The 18,508-nt window shown below is 41.8% G+C and overlaps 1 protein-coding gene across 2 annotated transcripts in view; it reads left to right on the top strand.

The window, feature by feature from the left end:
• Positions 1 to 189: 189 nt before the first annotated feature.
• The window catches only part of LOC110851032 (cholecystokinin receptor type A), a 47,643-nt gene continuing 29,324 nt past the window's right edge, over positions 190 to 18,508 (top strand). The window contains exons 1-3 of one of the 2 annotated variants that reach the window (XM_035852948.1): positions 190 to 785; positions 2,569 to 5,657; positions 5,833 to 5,998. In XM_035852948.1, coding sequence (XP_035708841.1) covers positions 5,412 to 5,657; positions 5,833 to 5,998 — 412 coding nt within the window. In that variant the 5' untranslated portion in view covers positions 190 to 785; positions 2,569 to 5,411. Of the gene's footprint in view, positions 5,658 to 5,832; positions 5,999 to 18,508 lie in introns of both variants that reach the window. The other variant, XM_022098657.2, reaches the window with a different exon arrangement.

Genomic DNA, 18,508 nt, shown 5'->3' with positions numbered 1-18,508 from the left:
CAGGAAAACCAACCCAGAGTCAAGTAGCACATGAGAGACAAGGAATGGTTCAGTCGGCTAATACATACATAGCGTTGGATAATATAAAACGGGATAAGGTGGAGAACTGAAACCTCACTTGCTACTCTGAGAATTTGAGACTTTTCTATAGCAGAGAAGCAACACTGTTGCTGCTGGTACTGGTTTCGTTCGTTCGCAACTTTGCTCATTTCAAGATTTCAGTCCAAACCATTGTGTGAGAGGCGTATCGACAGGAGCTGGCGTGGATAAGCAACAGCTCCAGTGGGGAAAAGTTAACAAGTTAAGTGCATACACAAGTCTACTACTCGACCCGAGAAAAAAGTCCAACAACCGACATGGAATAGTCATCAAGTGAAACAATTCTCCCTCCAAGTTTGGCATTGATTCGTGTCATTTTTAGATAAAAAAATTCAATTGAAATTCCGAGTTGAATAATCCACCTGCTCGAAATTCCAATAAACTCTTTATACGCATCAATAGTACGGAGTAAGTAGCAGGCTTATCTCACAAGGCAAAGTTTTGTCGTCAGTGTTCCGCCTTTCCACCACAACACACGAGTCTTTGTGTTTGGTTAAGGTGCATACATTTCAATTGGAAGTACGAAACTATGACAAGTTATACGTTCGTTTCTTGGAACGAGTGAAAGTCAAAGTGGATAAAAAACCTTCTTTTTGGTGTCTTTCTACCAAAGGAGACTTCATTCAAGAGCGAGTAAAGTACAGCACGGCAACAAAAGAAGTACAGCATTGTTTCCACATTGTAACGTGAGGAGATTTTTTCTTAAACCAGTTCATCCTCAATCCTTCCTTCTCCTTTACGAGCTTAGAATTCAGCTTGATGGTTAGAATGCTCTTTGACATGGACGGCCTTATTCGTAACTTTAAACTTGCAAGTCGTGTAGCATATCGGGGAGCCGAAATCACGCATTGGAATGTTTTTTTGCATAAGCATACGACGATCGGAGATATGAGATACGAATCGGATCAAGGTTTACAAGTCACGAGGGACTTGAACGATGCGACTGAAAACTGTTGGCGTGTCGTATAAATATACGTATAAGGCGGTTCAAGTCACTTGTTTATTTGATAAAGTCAGTCATTTCACAGAAAACTGTTGTTGTACTTCAGTTATTTAATACTGCAAACAAATCCTTCAATCAACAAACAGAAGTCGCATTCGTATTAAATAAAATAAATATTAGAGTTTAACAAGGCTTGTTGATTGTAGGATTATTAATTCTCAGTTTGCCCCTGGACAACCAGACAATTGACGTGCAGTCAGTATATATTTAGATCCACGCACCAGACAGGATTGATCAACGAGAATGGTCACGTTGTTTACGGTGTGTCATTGTCTTGGGGAGAATCTTCGGAGACAAAGTGATGGTTCGGGTTAAAAAAAGCTCTAAGAAGGGCAGTAAGCATTGACTGCTGATGGCTCGCATAGATTCTCCTCTGCTGCTGCTCCCAAACTGGTTGTTATGAATATGGTGGGATGACTTATCTAATGCCACACTTTTTTTCAAGCTGAGCAAATGTGGCTTTCGAGATATAACCGACACTGACGAAATGCAATTTTTTACAGCAAAATCCCAGTTCGCCCTATACAAACTCGAATAGCATAGCACAGCATAACTTGGCTAATCCTGCTGTTGTACTAACCTCACCAAACTCTAAAGTAAGACGGAGAACACACACCAACCACCAAGTCGACACGAAAGGGAAAGTCGTCGTCTCATCTGCAGTGTGAAGCAATTGACTTTCTCATGATAACCAAGTCGTCCATCGATCACACAGAGAAAGACTTACAATTCAGTTATAGGTGTGTGTTCCTGGTGGTGAATGAAGGACTTAATCTCCTTGTTTTGTGCGTGGGTCGTGCGGAAGTTGGAATTTGAAAACAGTTTGGTTGGTCGGCTAGTTGTCGAGGGATTTCAGTATTCACGGCCGAATAAAGTAAAGTAAAAACCCGGTGGATTGGATATGGTCGTATTCGCAAACAGTGGTCAGAGATTACATTTCATCTCACGTCCGGTTAAATCCTCAAGGAAAATAGAGAATTGGGGTGGGATGAAAGTCTTCTTCTTCTGCTCTGTCACACACTACGGAGTTAGGCAACCGATCTTAAACTGCTCTAATGAACTCCTCCGTCTTTTCCACTTCTCTTCATTAATCACACCGACGAGGCCAAGATCAGGTCTCACGACTGCTACCTTTCTCTCACAACAAACCAAACCACGGGCTGACTTTATGTTGAGACGAAACGGCCCTACGTATGGGTAGCACGTCATTATAATGACCAGCCGGGTGGGTTGGCTCATCAGTGCTAAGGAAGCAATGCACTCGGTTGCATATGGGTTCATATCAGACAGGAATTATCTGTTAAGGACCACTTACTCACGTTTCGGCACTTTCGTTCGGCACTGTTTTTATTAGTTGCACTACCACCGGTCAGCCAACTAGCTACACACTTCTTAGAAGAGCAAAAGCATGCATTATTTGAGTCAATAAGTAGTTAATGAAGTTCGTTTTATGTTTCCTTCAACAGAGAGAATAATAAATAAACAAGAGGAGAACAAATGGGACTAGTACTCCACTTCACCACTTTGGATAAATAAACAGCATGATGAGGATACTTAACACCGCGACAAAAACTAATCAGGGGAATGACTTCGCTTTTGTCTTGTGATCTTTCCAGTGATTCTCTTCCTCTGCCTTCCATCCGTCTGCATGTGTTTATTCACTATCTCGTAAATGAGACTGGGTGAGTGAGTAAGTGCAGACGAACGAGTGATGACTTTAGTGTAATGGTAGCTCTCTTCTTCTTCCCTCTGCATATTTACATGTGTAACAACAATTCGACATTTGCTGATTAAATGCATACATACACAGGATCATGCAGTAAATACTTGGTTGCAGCCACATCAGTTTCGCCTATGCATATCGCAACCTAAACAAACAAAGAGTTCAGTTTTTGCATACTTTCGAACGACTCCTACATAAATACACTCCGAGTGCATTACGGAGTATAACAGAATTGGCGAAAGCTTCCCAACTTCTCGTCCTTATGCACATCCTCGTCCTCACGCAGAGTTTTGTAATTATTTCAGTGCAAACCACCAAAAGGACATCAGAACAAAGTGTTCACGGGAAATATACCTATCGAGCTGGAAACATAAAGCAAACAATTTTAGTTGGATGCGTATGTATGTATTAGATTGAAAAATAAATCAATTTTGGAGTAAGCAAGAAGATAAAACCACAGTAATTTCGGGATGTTTGTGGAGAAATTTCAATCCCGCTTCCTGCTCTGGTGCCGATTTAAATCTGGAAGTTGCACATGATTGAAATAATTTACTTTTTTGTTCTCCCTGATTATTTCATCTCTTCTTCCTCCCTTCGTGCAGGAAACCACTAGAGTGGGAGGGAGTCGGATGGTGAGAAGTTGTCTAAAAAAAGTGAACATACGTACATGAGGACGATGCGTGGATAAAACAATTTTCCCCTGATTGAAGGAAAGCGGAGAGTAATGAGTAGCAACGAAGCGATGATAAATGATCCCAGTTAACGCACATGATCCAGCCCCGTGGAAAAGCAGTTAGCGGTGGTGGTGGTGGTGGTGGTGGTGCAGGCGGAGAGAGAACCTAGCTTTCTCTTCCTCCATCCAGCCAAGTGAGCACCCGTCCGTCGGTGAGTTTAAGCGTGTGGCGAGGGTGAAAGTTGGCCATACCAGTTGTGGAAGTGACACTGGAACTATGGATTACTCTGAGATTTCATCTACACTCCACTGACTTGGTTTAATTGAACACCAATCCAACCCGCTCTCGCTTTCTCTCTCAACCAACTTGACACTCTTAACACTCTCCTCCAAATTACTGTGCTTTGCACAAGGGCGATTATTACGGATACTAAATAAGCCATATCCAACCATCCCTCTTCCTGCCTACCTCAACAATTATTTGTGACACTTTCATCGCTATCAATCAATCTTGGCGGCTGCGGCGGAGGTGTGTGACATTGCTTTGAGCACGATTTAACTCTGTAATATTTACCTACCTATTTTGTGGAGGTGAATTTAGTCGTAAAAGCTCTATGACAATTTCCCTGAAACGTAAACTAATGCCTGTGCAAAAAGTTCGTTGTACTTCTGAGAAGCGAAAAGGGCAGGCTCTCAAGTGACTCGAGTTCAGCTTAAAAATTGAATCTTCGTCGATTAGCGATAAGTGTAAAGAATCCGACCAAGAGGAAAATCTTCACGGATCTCGAATTGGAGTCAACAGAAATAGATTGTCGAGAGTATAAGAAAAGGCGAGTGGGAAAGAATATCTGCTCTGCTTCGTATAGGACTTAGTTGTATGTTAGCTGCTAGTTTGGATGTTGAATTGGTTTGTCGGACCAACTTGGCACAAGAATTGGATTGCAAGAGTCACAACTCAAATGCACATAAATCAGGGGGATTCTCAAGATTACCGATTTGGCTGAGGAAAACACATAGGACACTGAGTAAAATTCAATTAGAGCTCAACTGAACTATCGCCATTATCATTCCGAAGAAGTTCCTTTCTCTGATACGACCAACATTGCGGCAGTAGAAGAAGAAGGACGACCAAGAGTTAGTCTCAGTTTGAGTGAAGTGTGTGAGGAAAGTGCATATTTTTTAGTCAACCGACCGAGAGGAGGGTGTTGAAGTGGGGCTGTCAAAAGGAAACAAGCCTCATCAAAGGAGCGGACAAAAAAAAGTTATGCACGAAAATTCCCAAAATGCCTCAGAAACTATAAATATTCAACTTTTCTCGTGTGGAACCAAGCACGTTTAACGAACTGGTTATTTTGTTGTAAATTAATTACAATAACAACAAGAAGGAACTGTATATACTCCAAACAGGAGGTGACTTTGTAAATTTCGCCGAGTTTGTGACCTCAATTAGCTCTGATTGTAACCGAATAAAGGTGCTCGATACAAGGGCAGGGACAAGATTTGGTTAAAGTCAAATCAAAATAAAGGGTCAACCTCAAAACCTGGTCCTCATTTCTCTCTCTCAAGCTGCTCACCTAGCTACATATTTGTCCTGATACTACCAAGATCAGAGGAACAAATGAAATTTCGACAACCCTGTTTGTAACCCAGGAGGAAGCGGAAGAAAGAAAACTTGTCCATCTTATTTGTCTCATACAAACAAACTAAGTCGTTGTTTTCTGTGGGAATTTACACGAACTGCTCGAGTAACCCCTTTGTAGTCAATTGAGCAGAGATGATGATAATATCATTTGCCCACTGAACTGTACATGTACGACCATCAGGATGATCACTTTCTCCTCAAGTCTACACTAACCTTGGCAATTCTCCTTTAAAACTTTTAGTACAAAGACATCAAGAACAACTAGACGAAAATGGAAGACTTTCACAACGCCAATTTGAGCTTCTTCCCAGAAGATCTTGCCAATGACTCGTCCTTTGAAAATTTCACGGACTTTCTCAACGGGGGGAAAGTCGTGAGAATGGATGGAGGGTCAAAACCGCCAAATGGTCAGATGCTTCCATACAAATATGAGTTGGATATGTCCACTCAAATCGGTCTCTACTCTGCCATATTCCTCCTCGCCGTCGTTGGAAACTCTCTGGTCATCCTCACTCTGGTAGGAACCATACCCGTTAATTGCTTCTCCGTGTATCAAGTTAATTGCTAATCCATAAGTAATCAATCACGCATGATGCACGCCATAATAATAATAGAGTTTCAGCTATCATACAATTAAAATGTATCCAATTTAGGAAATGTAATTATTTTGCACATATTTCCAAAATTTCCAGGTCCAAAACCAAGGGATGCGAACAATTACGAATCTATTCCTGTTGAACCTGGCAATTGCTGATCTGCTCGTGGGCGTCTTCTGCATGCCCTTCACACTGGTTGGTATCGTTCTCAAGGATTTCGTCTTTGGCTCCTTTCTTTGCAAACTCATCCCGTATCTTCAAGGTATGTACATACATTTACGATTCAATCCACTTGCTACATACAACCATCCAGGATTTCTGTACCGGAAGGTACAGAAAGGAAATTGTCCTAGAAAAGTGTGTGTAACATCTGCCTATGTGCCGTGAACCCATCTCAGCTACTTCCCAGCAGAGTTGAAATCCAATTGTTCAATGGGGATTTGAGATCCTTTTTTTCTCTTAACTCGCCCCAAAAAACTGGAAATCCTAAAAACTCAACCAGATTCCAAACTAGGCATAAGCTCCGTCTCCATTATTGCCATTTTTGCATAATATATGTATGACAAAAAAAGTGATATCATATTTTGCCGAATATCATTTCTTCCACCTACATAAACTACCTACTAAATACTATTCACTCATGAAAACTATGTAACTTCGGCTTTTGTTGTTGTTTTGTTATGAACTAATTTATTCACTACTTTGCTACTTGGCAGGACAAGTAATGTGATAATGGGGGAGGGGGATAAGTTACATATGATGTTATCGTCGCTTGGATCAAAATTATGTTCACTTGTCGTGACTTGGGTGGGAATTGAAATTGGAGCTGAAGAGTGGGCAGACAGATCGATATAAACAAATAATTATCACATTTGTCAAATCTTTTGTTTATCAAAAAACTGCCGTCCAACTTGGTCACAACTTGTCTCAGTCGGTGCTTGTACGCACAATAGAATATTAAAAAAGTCAGTATTTGGCGAGTCGTATGTACGTTTCTTTCCTCTCTTGGTAAGAATGGGATTAGCATTATTCTCGTCGTAAGAGGTTTATCTCGAATCGAAAATGGGTCTGCTGACCATCGTCGTTAAATTAATTGCTCACGTGGAGCTAGTTAGAGGTCTGACAAAGGTTCAGAAAATCCAGCCGTGGAATTATTATTATTTACAGTTCGCCCAGTAGTTGCTTGGAGTATGAATGATGTGAGACAGCATTATGTGTTGTTTTGTCATGTACGAGAGCGACATTATTTTTCACTTTAATTTGCTTCCTCTTATGGTTACATCCATTCCAACAAACAGCTCCATGTCCAGTCCAGTCGTGTGCCTTGTTAGCCTCCATTCTCCCATGCTAGACAACCTTGGGCAATTCTGGCTCAGTTTTATGTAATGCGAAGAATAAATCCGAATGGGTTATTGCATGATACAAAAACTAACTTCTCCCATGTACGATAGGCAACGAAATGTGTGCGGTTCTTGGCACTAGATTATCAAATTCAAAGCCCACACACACGCGAAAGTCTGGATATGATCCATCTTAATCATGCCGTCCAACTCTGATAATAAGATAATGATGACTATAGCCTCTCATAGTGTATGAAAATTGTATATCTTTTTGCTAGAGTTTGCGTAAATTTGCTTCCAAAGACGTCAATCTGCATGCGATACGTATTTATGTGGGCAACATGAAAGTGAGCCTCGTACCTTTGTACAGTACACCTACCTATTTTGCATGCGTATGTAAGATGCAATTATTTTTTTGGACTAAAGGTTAAACATTTAGGGTAAAAAATGTAAAAACAAAATTCAATCAAAGAGTTGGTGAAAGGTTGGACATTTTTGAGGAAATCCATTTTCTTGCGTAAACTTATGAAAGTTGGCTCGCTTGCAACATAGGTACGTTAAATTTAATAAGTGTTCCTGAAAACTTGGACCAGTTTCCTCCTCCTTGTTTTTGTGAATGATTGATCGTTATGAAATAACTGGTACGATCCTACCTACCTTTGACACCTTTCTTTACATGTAATTCACAACGTAATTCGTGCCCCTCCCCAGACTTCTAATTGATCGACTCAATTTCTTTTGATGCGAATGTACAAAGACACTTTTCCAAAAAATTGGCACGTGTGATGTGGTGTGAAAGTATCGTTTCACCGAACTTTTGGTTGTTACGTGTCGTGGAATTAAGGAGAGGAAATTCGGTTACATTTCGTCCCTGCGTCAAGGAAGAGGTAGGGCTGGATTCAATGGATGCACAATTTTTTGGTAGCATAGGAACACTCATCAGCCATCATACGTACATCTGAATGAACTCTCGTGGGAGACTGTTTTTTACTCTGTGGTAGCGAGGCTACAGTGATGGGGAAAAAATTGGCGAATTTAATAACGATTCTGAACGATTTGAATCACTTTCATGAAAAATGGTTTCGGAAATGAAATATGTAGCTACACATATCGTCGCTACCCCAGAGAGCGAATGGGGCGAATATACTTTTGCATTTCGCTGCTTCGTGATATGATTAGATTAATATAATCCAAAATCTGCCAGTGGATCAGGCATCGGTCCCCAATAGATCCTTCATATGACACAGAAGAGTGAGTGAGTGAGTGAGTATCCCGGATAATACGTATGCAGCCACATTTTCCATTAGATTTTCTTCCAGAACCAAGAAAAAAAAAGGTTTTCAAAGTCTCACTGGCTGAAAGTGGAGAAATTTCACATGGCACGAGTTACACTTGTTGTGCATGATTTGGTTTGGACCTTCGCCATCCGTTTTGATCTTGGGGATTCACAGAAGGGCTCGGGTTTCTAAGAAAACACGTAAAAATGAAAGTATTAGAGAAGGAAGCCAACCAACTGCGGTTCAAGTTTTTAGACCACAAGCTGTTTCTTGGGCACTCATATTGCAATATGATGTGTGTCTACTTCTGTATATAGTCTCCTATACGCATATTGGCAAAAAATTCCAATACTTTCTCCCTCTTTCTTTCTACCATTGCGTTGCATGGGTGGGTACAAAATATGCGAATAAGTATGTAACCTACATAAATACCAGTATTTCATACTTGCCTGCATAACACAGCAGCAGCAGCAACAATCGTGCGGATGGGTAAGCAATTTTCAATCTGGAAAATGTTGGCACAATAAAACTTGTTATTGACCAATAAACGAGGTAACAAATTAAATTATGCAACAAGAGAGACACGAGAGGAAGTGGGAAACGCAGCGTGGCGTGGCTGGTGTGAATGTAAATGACTGTTAAGAATCTGTTGATGGGAGCAGAAGGAGGAGGCGAAGGAGGAGCGGATTTGAGTGGTACTTGTGGTTATACCACCGATGCGTTTGAAATTTATCTTTCGTAACAGACATAAATATTTGAGGCTGAGACAGTAGTCCCACGCCGTCAGAAAAAAATCAGCAACTTGCCATTGGAATAAATGGCGTTTTATTGCTCTATTTCTGCCTCCTCCAGAACATTACGCGTACATACAAGTTGGCTGGGTGTGCATACTTTCATGTCCTCCGATGCAATCAATTCAATTCGTCAGGTTGATTTAACCGTTAGTATGTTTTACGGCCGCTCTCCAAACTTTATGGTCCAGCATTTGTATTCCGACCCGCAACGTTTGTCAATTGTTGACGGGTGTGGTAGTGGTCGGCGTAGCGTCGTCGGCGTCGTGATGCAATGTGTTTTCCCTTTCGTCACCACCAGCACACTCTGTTCGGCTACTGCTTTTACTGTTATTGTATGCAATTCTTAAAAGATCAATCCATTCAGTATAGCGTTACGTCACGAGGTATTCAATACTATTGAGTTTTTATAGGTCAAAGTTGAGAAAGGGTATACATACGTACATACGTATTAGCTAATTTTAGCCAGAGATTTCCACTGGGGTGTGTGCGAACGTCATAATTCTCTTAAGCCTACATTCATCTCCGGTAAAGTGGGTGTTAAGAGTGAATCAGGTCTCAGGGGAGTCATATAAAGTCCATTTGGGGTTAAAGAATACATTATTTGCTAAAATCCACATTTAGTTGTCAATCTCAACTGTGTGATAAACTGGATCATTACTTTTAGTGACTTTTTGGAAATGTTGCATGTCGAGGATTTCAAGAAACTCTTGAAGTGATAGACAAATACATAAAATAAAACTTAACTGTGTCACTTTATGGTTGTTTGATTAGTTTAAATAAAATTGGGCCACGTCTCCAGACCGAGGAAAGAGATTCTCACTACCTAAATCGTCTCCCCTTTCTCTTCTACACCATCGCATCATCATGTAGTAAACTACCCAGTTGCAAATACTGTGTTGAAAATGGAATTGGGAATTGTAACTAAACTCTGGGGAATTTGCAACTCTATTCATAAATACGCATACACAATCATGCTTACGAGGGAACCTCTTATAGTGCCCGGAGCTCCCAGCATATCCACTATATACATTAGACGCAGTTTTTAATACTAGTCCTACGATGTGACAAAATTTCCGTGTCAAAATGACATTTGGTCAAACGGTGACGATTTTAGTGACGCGCCGAGCGGTCATTTCGCCATGCTTTTAGAAGCGCAGGTACAGTTTCAGCACCCGCTTCTCATTCATCTCACTGCAATCTCAACCCATTTACTCACCGATGAGACTGGCATCTAATTTTACTATGTATATTTACAATATCATTAAAATTTATTTATTATTTACAACTTTTCAATATTGTTTTTCCTTTCAAATATTGGAGCTTAAAAACTACGGCAAGTTCTTAATTTAAACAAATAGAGGGATTTATTATTCAAAAAGGGGGGTGAACATTTTGTAACTTTTAAATTCGAACGGAAAAAATAATATTGATAAGCTATAAATATTAAATTGTAATGATATTGTAAATATAGTTAAATTAAGTACCAGTGTGCTCGGTGAGTAAATGGGTTGAGATTGCAGTGAGATGAATGAGAAGCGGGTGCTGAAACTGTACCTGCGCTTCTAAAAGCATGGCGAAATGACCGCTCGGCGCGTCACTAAAATCGTCACCGTTTGACCAAATGTCATTTTGACACGGAAATTTTGTCACATCGTAGGACTAGTATTAAAAACTGCGTCTAATGTATATAGTGGATATGCTGGGAGCTCCGGGCACTATAAGAGGTTCCCTCGTTAGTTATTCTTGGGCCACTCACTTCCACCACAAACAGGAAGCCATCCACCTAATACGTAGACGATGGGCTGTGTTAAATGTAAAATAAGTTTATGTATGAAATTTATTGATTACGCGTCTACAATTGCCCCCTGTCGTGGTGGTGGTTGCCATGGAGACGACGGGGGTGGGATTTTTGGGTGCGCGTCTCTCTTTGTTAAGTCGTAGTAAGTAAGTAAGGTGGAAAAAGTCCACACAGTCGAGTTTTAGTCGTTGTCAGAGTCAGACATTTTGGATTTTAGTCGTCGTGGCAGGCAATCAAGTTTAGAATTGTTAGTTCTTTTTTGTTGCACGATCAATTTATAATTAAAGTAAGTCATCAATCAACTCGTGTAGTTGCAGAGCTCTGAATTGTGTTGACCATCGTTTAATTGATTTAAATAAAATCTAGTTTAAGTAGATAAAATAATCGTATAATTCACTCAGTCACTTTCTTAATTCCAACGAGCAAAGCACAATTAAATATAACGTAAAGACACTATACTCCGGGTAGGTAATAGCTTGGTTTTTACATTAGTGGTGACCTCGACGTGATTGCTCGTTGGGTCAGTTTTAGTTGAAAGTGGACTAGTTATAGTTGGTCAGTGAGTTGTGATCTTTTGAGTGAATTAGTTGTACGTGCAAAAGACTGTTCCGTGGAAATCCTGTGCTATTGTTGCTGTCTGGAAGAGGAGCAGATTGAATTAGTGTACGTGCAAAAAGTATTCCGTGGAAATCCTGGGCGATTGTTGCTGTCTGGACGAGGAGCAGATTCAAAGGAGAGGATTCACATCAAGCTTTGCCTCATTGAGGACCCGACCCTGAGTATTCGGGGGCTGTTCAGGTGATACCTTTCAAGTTTTTATTGTTGCTGTGAAGTAGTCCGTGAAGAAGGAGTGACCGACCAGATTGACATCGGCGTGTCCGACCGGAGAGGAACTTCAACTTTATTCGTCTATTACTCAATTACTGTCTTGCCTCTTTTGAGGGACCCATCCTGAGCGTTCGGGAGCCATAGAGGTCGGCGTTGTTGCTGATTGAGTTGATAAACGTGTACTGTTCTAATTGTTTTTGTTTGTTGGATTTGAGATATCAACATGGATCGACTGAAGAAGGCGAGGACTCCTGTTCGAGCTTCGATTACAAAAACAATTGATGGAGCAGTTGCTGAGTTGGCGAAGGATCCAAAGGATACAATGGAACTTACCATCAGGCTCAGAAAATTGCAATCTCTGCAGACGACGATCAGAGAACATGATGAAAAAGTGCTCACCCAGATGTTGGATGATAACTGTACGGCGGAGGCTTATACGGAAGAAAGTGCAGCAAATGAAGAATATTCAGACAAAATTAGTGCAGCTATTTTGAAAATTGAAAAGGTTCTTGATGCAGAAATCCGTCCACTAAGCCCAAGTCCTGCCAGCAGTTATACCACAGCGAACGGTGAACGTGTAAGAAGAAATAGGACTTTTAAACTTCCCAAGATTCAACTTCAGAAATTCAGCGGTGATACAAAGGAATGGTTGGGATGGTGGTCGCAGTTTAGGAAGATCGACGAAGATGAAGAGCTCCATGCAAGTGACAAATTTCAGTACCTACTACAGAGTACGGTATCTGGGTCAAGGGCACGTGAACTGGTCGAAAGCTTCCCAATGACGACAGAAAACTACCCAAAGGCCATCATCGCTTTGAAGGAAAGATTTGGGAAAGAGAAGTTCCTTCAGCAAGTGTATGTGAGAGAGCTACTTCGGCTGGTTATCACAACCGCAAAATCAAAGGAAGTAGTCGTGCTCTCCAAACTTTATGATGACATTGAGACTCAATTAAGGGCATTGGAGTCTTTAGGAATTAAGGCGGAGCAGTCGACCCAGTTCCTGTTTCCTATGGTGGAATCCTGCCTCCCAGAAGAAATCCTACTCTTTTGGCAAAGAAGTCCTCTTCGCAAACAAGATGGGTCACGGCTTAACCCGAAGAAAAATGAATTGGATTTTCTAATGGAGTTTCTTCGAGAAGAAGTGGAGGGCGAGGAGAATAGAAAGCTGGTGCGATCCGGTTTCGATGCAGCCATCAAGGGAAAGGAAATGAACAAGAAGAAGGGTCAATTGGAGAAGAATGAAGAATTCCCCACTGCTGCCGGTCTTTATTCAGGTCAACAAGTTGAACAGTGCGTTTTTTGTGGAAAATCCAACCACAAAAGCCAGAAGTGTTTCAAAGCGCAGAAGATGCCACTCGAGGAGAAGAAGATCCTGGTCAAAGAAAATAAGGGATGCTTCATCTGCCTAGGAAGAGGTCATATTGCGAAGAAGTGTAAAGCATCAGTGTCGTGTCGTCTATGCAAGAGCAATCATCATGAAGTAATGTGTTCTCAAGTCGAGAAGGATGATCAACAGGACAACTCGTACACGTCTATTTCAACCGATGCTGCTCAAACTAACATCCAATGCCAGAGTGATGTTTTGTTGAAGACAGTGCTAGTGAAAGTCGGCTGTCAAGAAAAGAAAGAAGATCGTGTTGTCAGGCTGCTTTTTGACGAAGGAAGTCAAAGAAGCTACATAACCTACAGCACTGCAAAAGCCATCAGAAGTAAGCCAATGGGATCAGAATTCTCCAGAAATGTGCTGTTCGATGGTTCTGTTACTGATGTTGGACAAGTTTACAAGCATCAAATTTTGCTCCACAGTCTGTACGGAAGAAATCAAGTCAAAGTGGTTTTGAGAGAGAAGCCAATTATTGGAGGTATAGTGCCCAGAGTTCAAAACGGTCCATGGATTCAAGAGTTGAAAGCCAGGGGGATCTTGCTCTCGGACTATTCTCGTCATCAAGTCGCCGAACCAGACATCCAAATTCTAATAGGAAGCGACCTGTGGGGAAGCATCATGACAGGAAGAATGATCAAGTTACGATGTGGGCTCGTCGCGTGTGAATCAGTTTTTGGATGGAGTCTGAGCGGTCCAGTTCCCAAGTTCAATAGTGTGCTGAATGAATCGATCTCAATGTTCACGACTGAAGAAAACGTGCAGGAAATGTGGACATTGGAAGCACTCGGCATTGAGGATCCAATCGAGGTGAAGTCGAAGTTGGATCAAGAATTAATTGCAAAGAAGCATTTTGCAGAGACAGTATCTCGTCAAGCTGATGGACGTTATTCAGTGGGCTTACCATGGATTGGTGAAGAGAAGAATATTCCCAACAATAGGATGGTGGCAGAGAATAGACTCCAGTCAACAACAAGGAGATTACTGAGCACAGGAAAGTTTGACGTATACGGGGACATTTTCAAGTCTTGGAAGGAAGAGGGAATAGTGGAGGAAGTAAACGTGTATCATTTGGATGACTTAAACTGCCACTACTTGCCCCACCATCCCGTGTTCAAGGAAAGTGTGACGACCCCGGTGCGACCTGTATTTGATGCCTCTTGCAAGACAAAAAGATATCCATCATTGAATGATTGTCTTCACAAAGGACCTAATCTAATGGAACTCATCCCGTCAGTTTTACTCAGATTTCGGGAGAAGAAGATTGGGGTCGTCTCTGATGTTAGGAAGGCGTTTCAAATGATAGACGTACAGGAATCCGACAGGGATTATTTGAGATTCCTGTGGTGGGAGGACCCTGCCGGAAAGAAAATTAAAATTTATCGTCACTGTCGAGTTGTGTTTGGTGTTAACTGTTCACCCTTCTTGCTTGCAGCAGTCGTCGACATGCATCTATCATCAATTGTGGATGGACGACAAGAAGAAGCCCTGAAACTGATGGGAGCACTATACGTGGACAATTGTGTCACGTCAGTCGACAGCGTGGACGAGTATGAAGCATTCAAAGTGACTTCAACCAAGATTATGGAAGAAGCGAAGATGGAGTTGAGACAGTGGGAATGTAGTGTTGTGGGGGTTCCCGGAGTCGGCTCGCCTGCCATGAGGGGGTGCGGATTGGGAGACGGCAACACTGACACTCCACAGGAGTCAAGAATACTCCCTACAACAATGGTACTTGGTCTAATTTGGGACAAGTATGAAGATACGCTGTCATGTGACATAAAGATGGACAATCTCCCGGATAAGTTTACCAAGAGGAGCGTGCTGTCCATGGTTCATAAAGTGTACGATCCCATCGGTTTCAGTTGTCCAGCCTTAATAAAGCCGAAGATGTTGTTACAGAAGGCGTGGGAGAGGAAGACCGGATGGGGCGAACCATTACCTATGGAGGAGGCGAAGGAATTCAAGAAATGGTGCGAGGAGCTACCTCACCTAAAATCAATTCACCTCCCACGGTTTATGAAATTAGAAAGTACACGTGTATTGCAGATGCATGTGTTTTGTGATGCGAGTCAAGATGCATATGCTGCTGTCGTGTTTCTTCGCAGCGAAGTTGGGGATCAAGTGGAAATAAGCCTCCTTCAAGCAAAGGCAAGGGTGGCTCCTTTGAAGATACCAACAATTCCAAGACTCGAGTTAATGGCTGCGTTAATTGGGGTGCGACTTTGTGAATCTGTCAAGAGTGCACTCAATTATGAGACCATCCCCACTACATATTGGAGCGACTCAACCACCGTGCTGGCGTGGATTCGAGGTAACGACAATTGGGGGACTTTTGTTGGAAACAAGGTACGAGAAATTTGCACGTATACGGATTCTAAGAAATGGAGACATGTTCCGGGTCTTCTCAACCCTGCTGACCTACCATCACGAGGATGCAATGCCAGAGAATTGCTACAGTCAGGATGGTGGATGGGGCCTGATTGGCTCAAAGAATCAGAAGAAACTTGGCCTCACTCAGATGAAGTTATGGACGAGGAGGAAATTAACCAAGAAATGAAGAAATCCAGCAGTGTTGACTTGGCTGGTACTACCGCCGTCGAGATAATTCCAGATCCGAGATTCTCTAACTACGTGAAGAATGTTGCAGTAGTTGGCTGGCAGCGTCGTTTTGTGGAGAATACTCGTGTACCAAAAGAAGACAGGATCATGAAGAATTATCTGACAGTCCAGGAATTAAGAGAAGCTGAAATAGTGCTGCTGAGAGAAATTCAGGCTAGCTTCGTGGACAAATTCCAGACTGGTGGCGGAGCAAAAGTTCAGAAAATGGAAGATGGACTTTTACACGTGAAGACAAGACTACTGAATCGAGTGGATTCTCAAGAATTCAAGATGCCAATACTACTTCCAAAATCCCATATGATGGTGCTACAATTGATTCGAGATGCACATCGGAATTATTGTCATGCTGGTGTTCAGTTTATTATGGGGAAGTTACGAGAGAAGTATTGGATCTTGCAAGCTAGGAAGACGATCAGAAGTGTCATTCATAATTGTTCCACGTGTAGGAGATTCGAGTCCAAGAAGGTCGAGGTGGAAGAAGCTGCTCTACCAGAGAAGAGGGTCGCTGCGACCGAGCCATTTCAGACGACAGGTGTTGACCTGGCTGGACCACTATACCTTAAAGATGGATCGAAAGTGTGGATCGTTTTGTTTACGTGTGCAGTGTTCAGAGGAATACACGTGGACTTGATCACCTCCTTGAGCACGGAAGCATTTTTGGAATCTTTGGAAAGATTCATTAACCAATGTGGACGTCCCAATACAATTTATAGTGACAATGGGACTAATTTTGTTGGAGCCGTTAACCTCTTCAAGTCACTGGATTGGACCAAGATCGAGAAAGAAAGTCAAGTGAAGAGAATCCAGTGGATCTTGAACCCACCACAGGAGCGTGGTGGGGCGGATGGTGGGAGCGACTTATCAGATCAATTAAGGATCTTTTAAAGAGGATGCTGGGACGAGCCAGGCTGACCTATGACCAGTTGAGGACCTGTCTTTCTTCCGCAGCAGCAGTCATCAATAGTCGTCCACTGACAACCGTGAATGAGGATGAAGATGACCTCATTCCTTTGACACCAGTAATGTTCATGAGAGGAGCTTTAACGTGTAATTTTCCTGAAAGTATGGAAATCGGATCAAGAGAGTTGCAGTCTCATTACAAAAGAACAAGGAGACTACAACAAGACCTTCAAGAAAGATTTAGGAAGGAATATCTCGGTCAATTGGTCCAGAAAGCTAACGAGAAGAAAGCACGACAACTTCAAGTAGGAGATGTTGTCTTAGTCGGTGCTGATAACAAGAAGCGTTTTGACTGGCCGATGGGGCGAATTTTTGAGCTTATTCCAGGGAAGGACGGAGTGTGCAGAGTTGCGAATGTCAAGACGTCGAAAGGAACACTCAGGAGACCACTGCAACGACTCTATCCATTGGAAATCGCTTCCCCTACGGCAGCCGCTTTACCCATTTCAAGACCCTCACTGGACTCCAAGAAGAAGAAGCAAGTCCAGAATAAACCGGAAGTTGATACTATCGATGAAGAGATAGTGACCAAATCAGGGAGGATCTCAAAGAAACCAATTAGATATTCGCAGTGGAATTTGTAGATTACTCGTATAGTTTAATTGGATTATTAAATCCAATTACCCTAAGAAAAAATCATAAATATTAATTTATGATTTTTTCTTAGGGTAGTTCTTTTGCTCTCACAAAAGAAAGTGGGAGGATGTTAAATGTAAAATAAGTTTATGTATGAAATTTATTGATTACGCGTCTACAATTGCCCCTGTCGTGGTGGTGGTTGCCATGGAGACGACGGGGGTGGGATTTTTGGGTGCGCGTCTCTCTTTGTTAAGTCGTAGTAAGTAAGTAAGGTGGAAAAAGTCCACACAGTCGAGTTTTAGTCGTTGTCAGAGTCAGACATTTTGGATTTTAGTCGTCGTGGCAGGCAATCAAGTTTAGAATTGTTAGTTCTTTTTTGTTGCACGATCAATTTATAATTAAAGTAAGTCATCAATCAACTCGTGTAGTTGCAGAGCTCTGAATTGTGTTGACCATCGTTTAATTGATTTAAATAAAATCTAGTTTAAGTAGATAAAATAATCGTATAATTCACTCAGTCACTTTCTTAATTCCAACGAGCAAAGCACAATTAAATATAACGTAAAGACACTATACTCCGGGTAGGTGATAGCTTGGTTTTTACAGGCTGATAGCTTTCTAAATTTTTAATTGCACCTTTCTCACCAAGAACTCGTGTGCACCAAGGCATGCATTTCTTCGTAGCTACAGGCTGAAACTTTTCTTGTATCATTTCTGAATTGCTTTCTCAAAAGAGGCCAGCCAGCCAGCAGGACCTATCTGTCGTTTCCTTTTGTGGTATTAATCTTGACTCTCAACCTCAGCCTCCTCCCGATTGCAGATCTAGTTAACTTTGCAATTTCAAGTCGTTCTTAACAATTCAGTATTATTCTGTGAGCGGAGGGATCGATAAATTCATCTCGGTCTTGAAAACGCTTTGGTGGTGCTGCACTGACATTATTTTTATATGCTGACACCCTCCTCATACACACTCATCGCTTAGTGATGAGAATTTTAGGGCGTGAGTGGGAAATGAGGGACCGTCGTCGGTGAAAGAAATTGAGAAAGGACGAAGAAGAGAACACCTACTTCTTTGCACACAAATGTCGGTCATAAAAATCCGAGTCAGTTCCGCCCTTGGCAGAACTGCATGTATTTTAGGACTTGAAAGAATGATTAAACTTATAGATGCACGACGATCAAAAAAGCGAGAT

Source organism: Folsomia candida, unplaced genomic scaffold, assembly GCF_002217175.1.
Source record: "Folsomia candida strain VU population unplaced genomic scaffold, ASM221717v1 Fcan01_Sc006, whole genome shotgun sequence".
In the NCBI taxonomy this organism is placed as follows: domain Eukaryota; kingdom Metazoa; phylum Arthropoda; class Collembola; order Entomobryomorpha; family Isotomidae; genus Folsomia; species Folsomia candida.
Note: the sequence above shows the minus strand (reverse complement) of the source record. Positions and strands in the feature narration are given on the sequence as shown.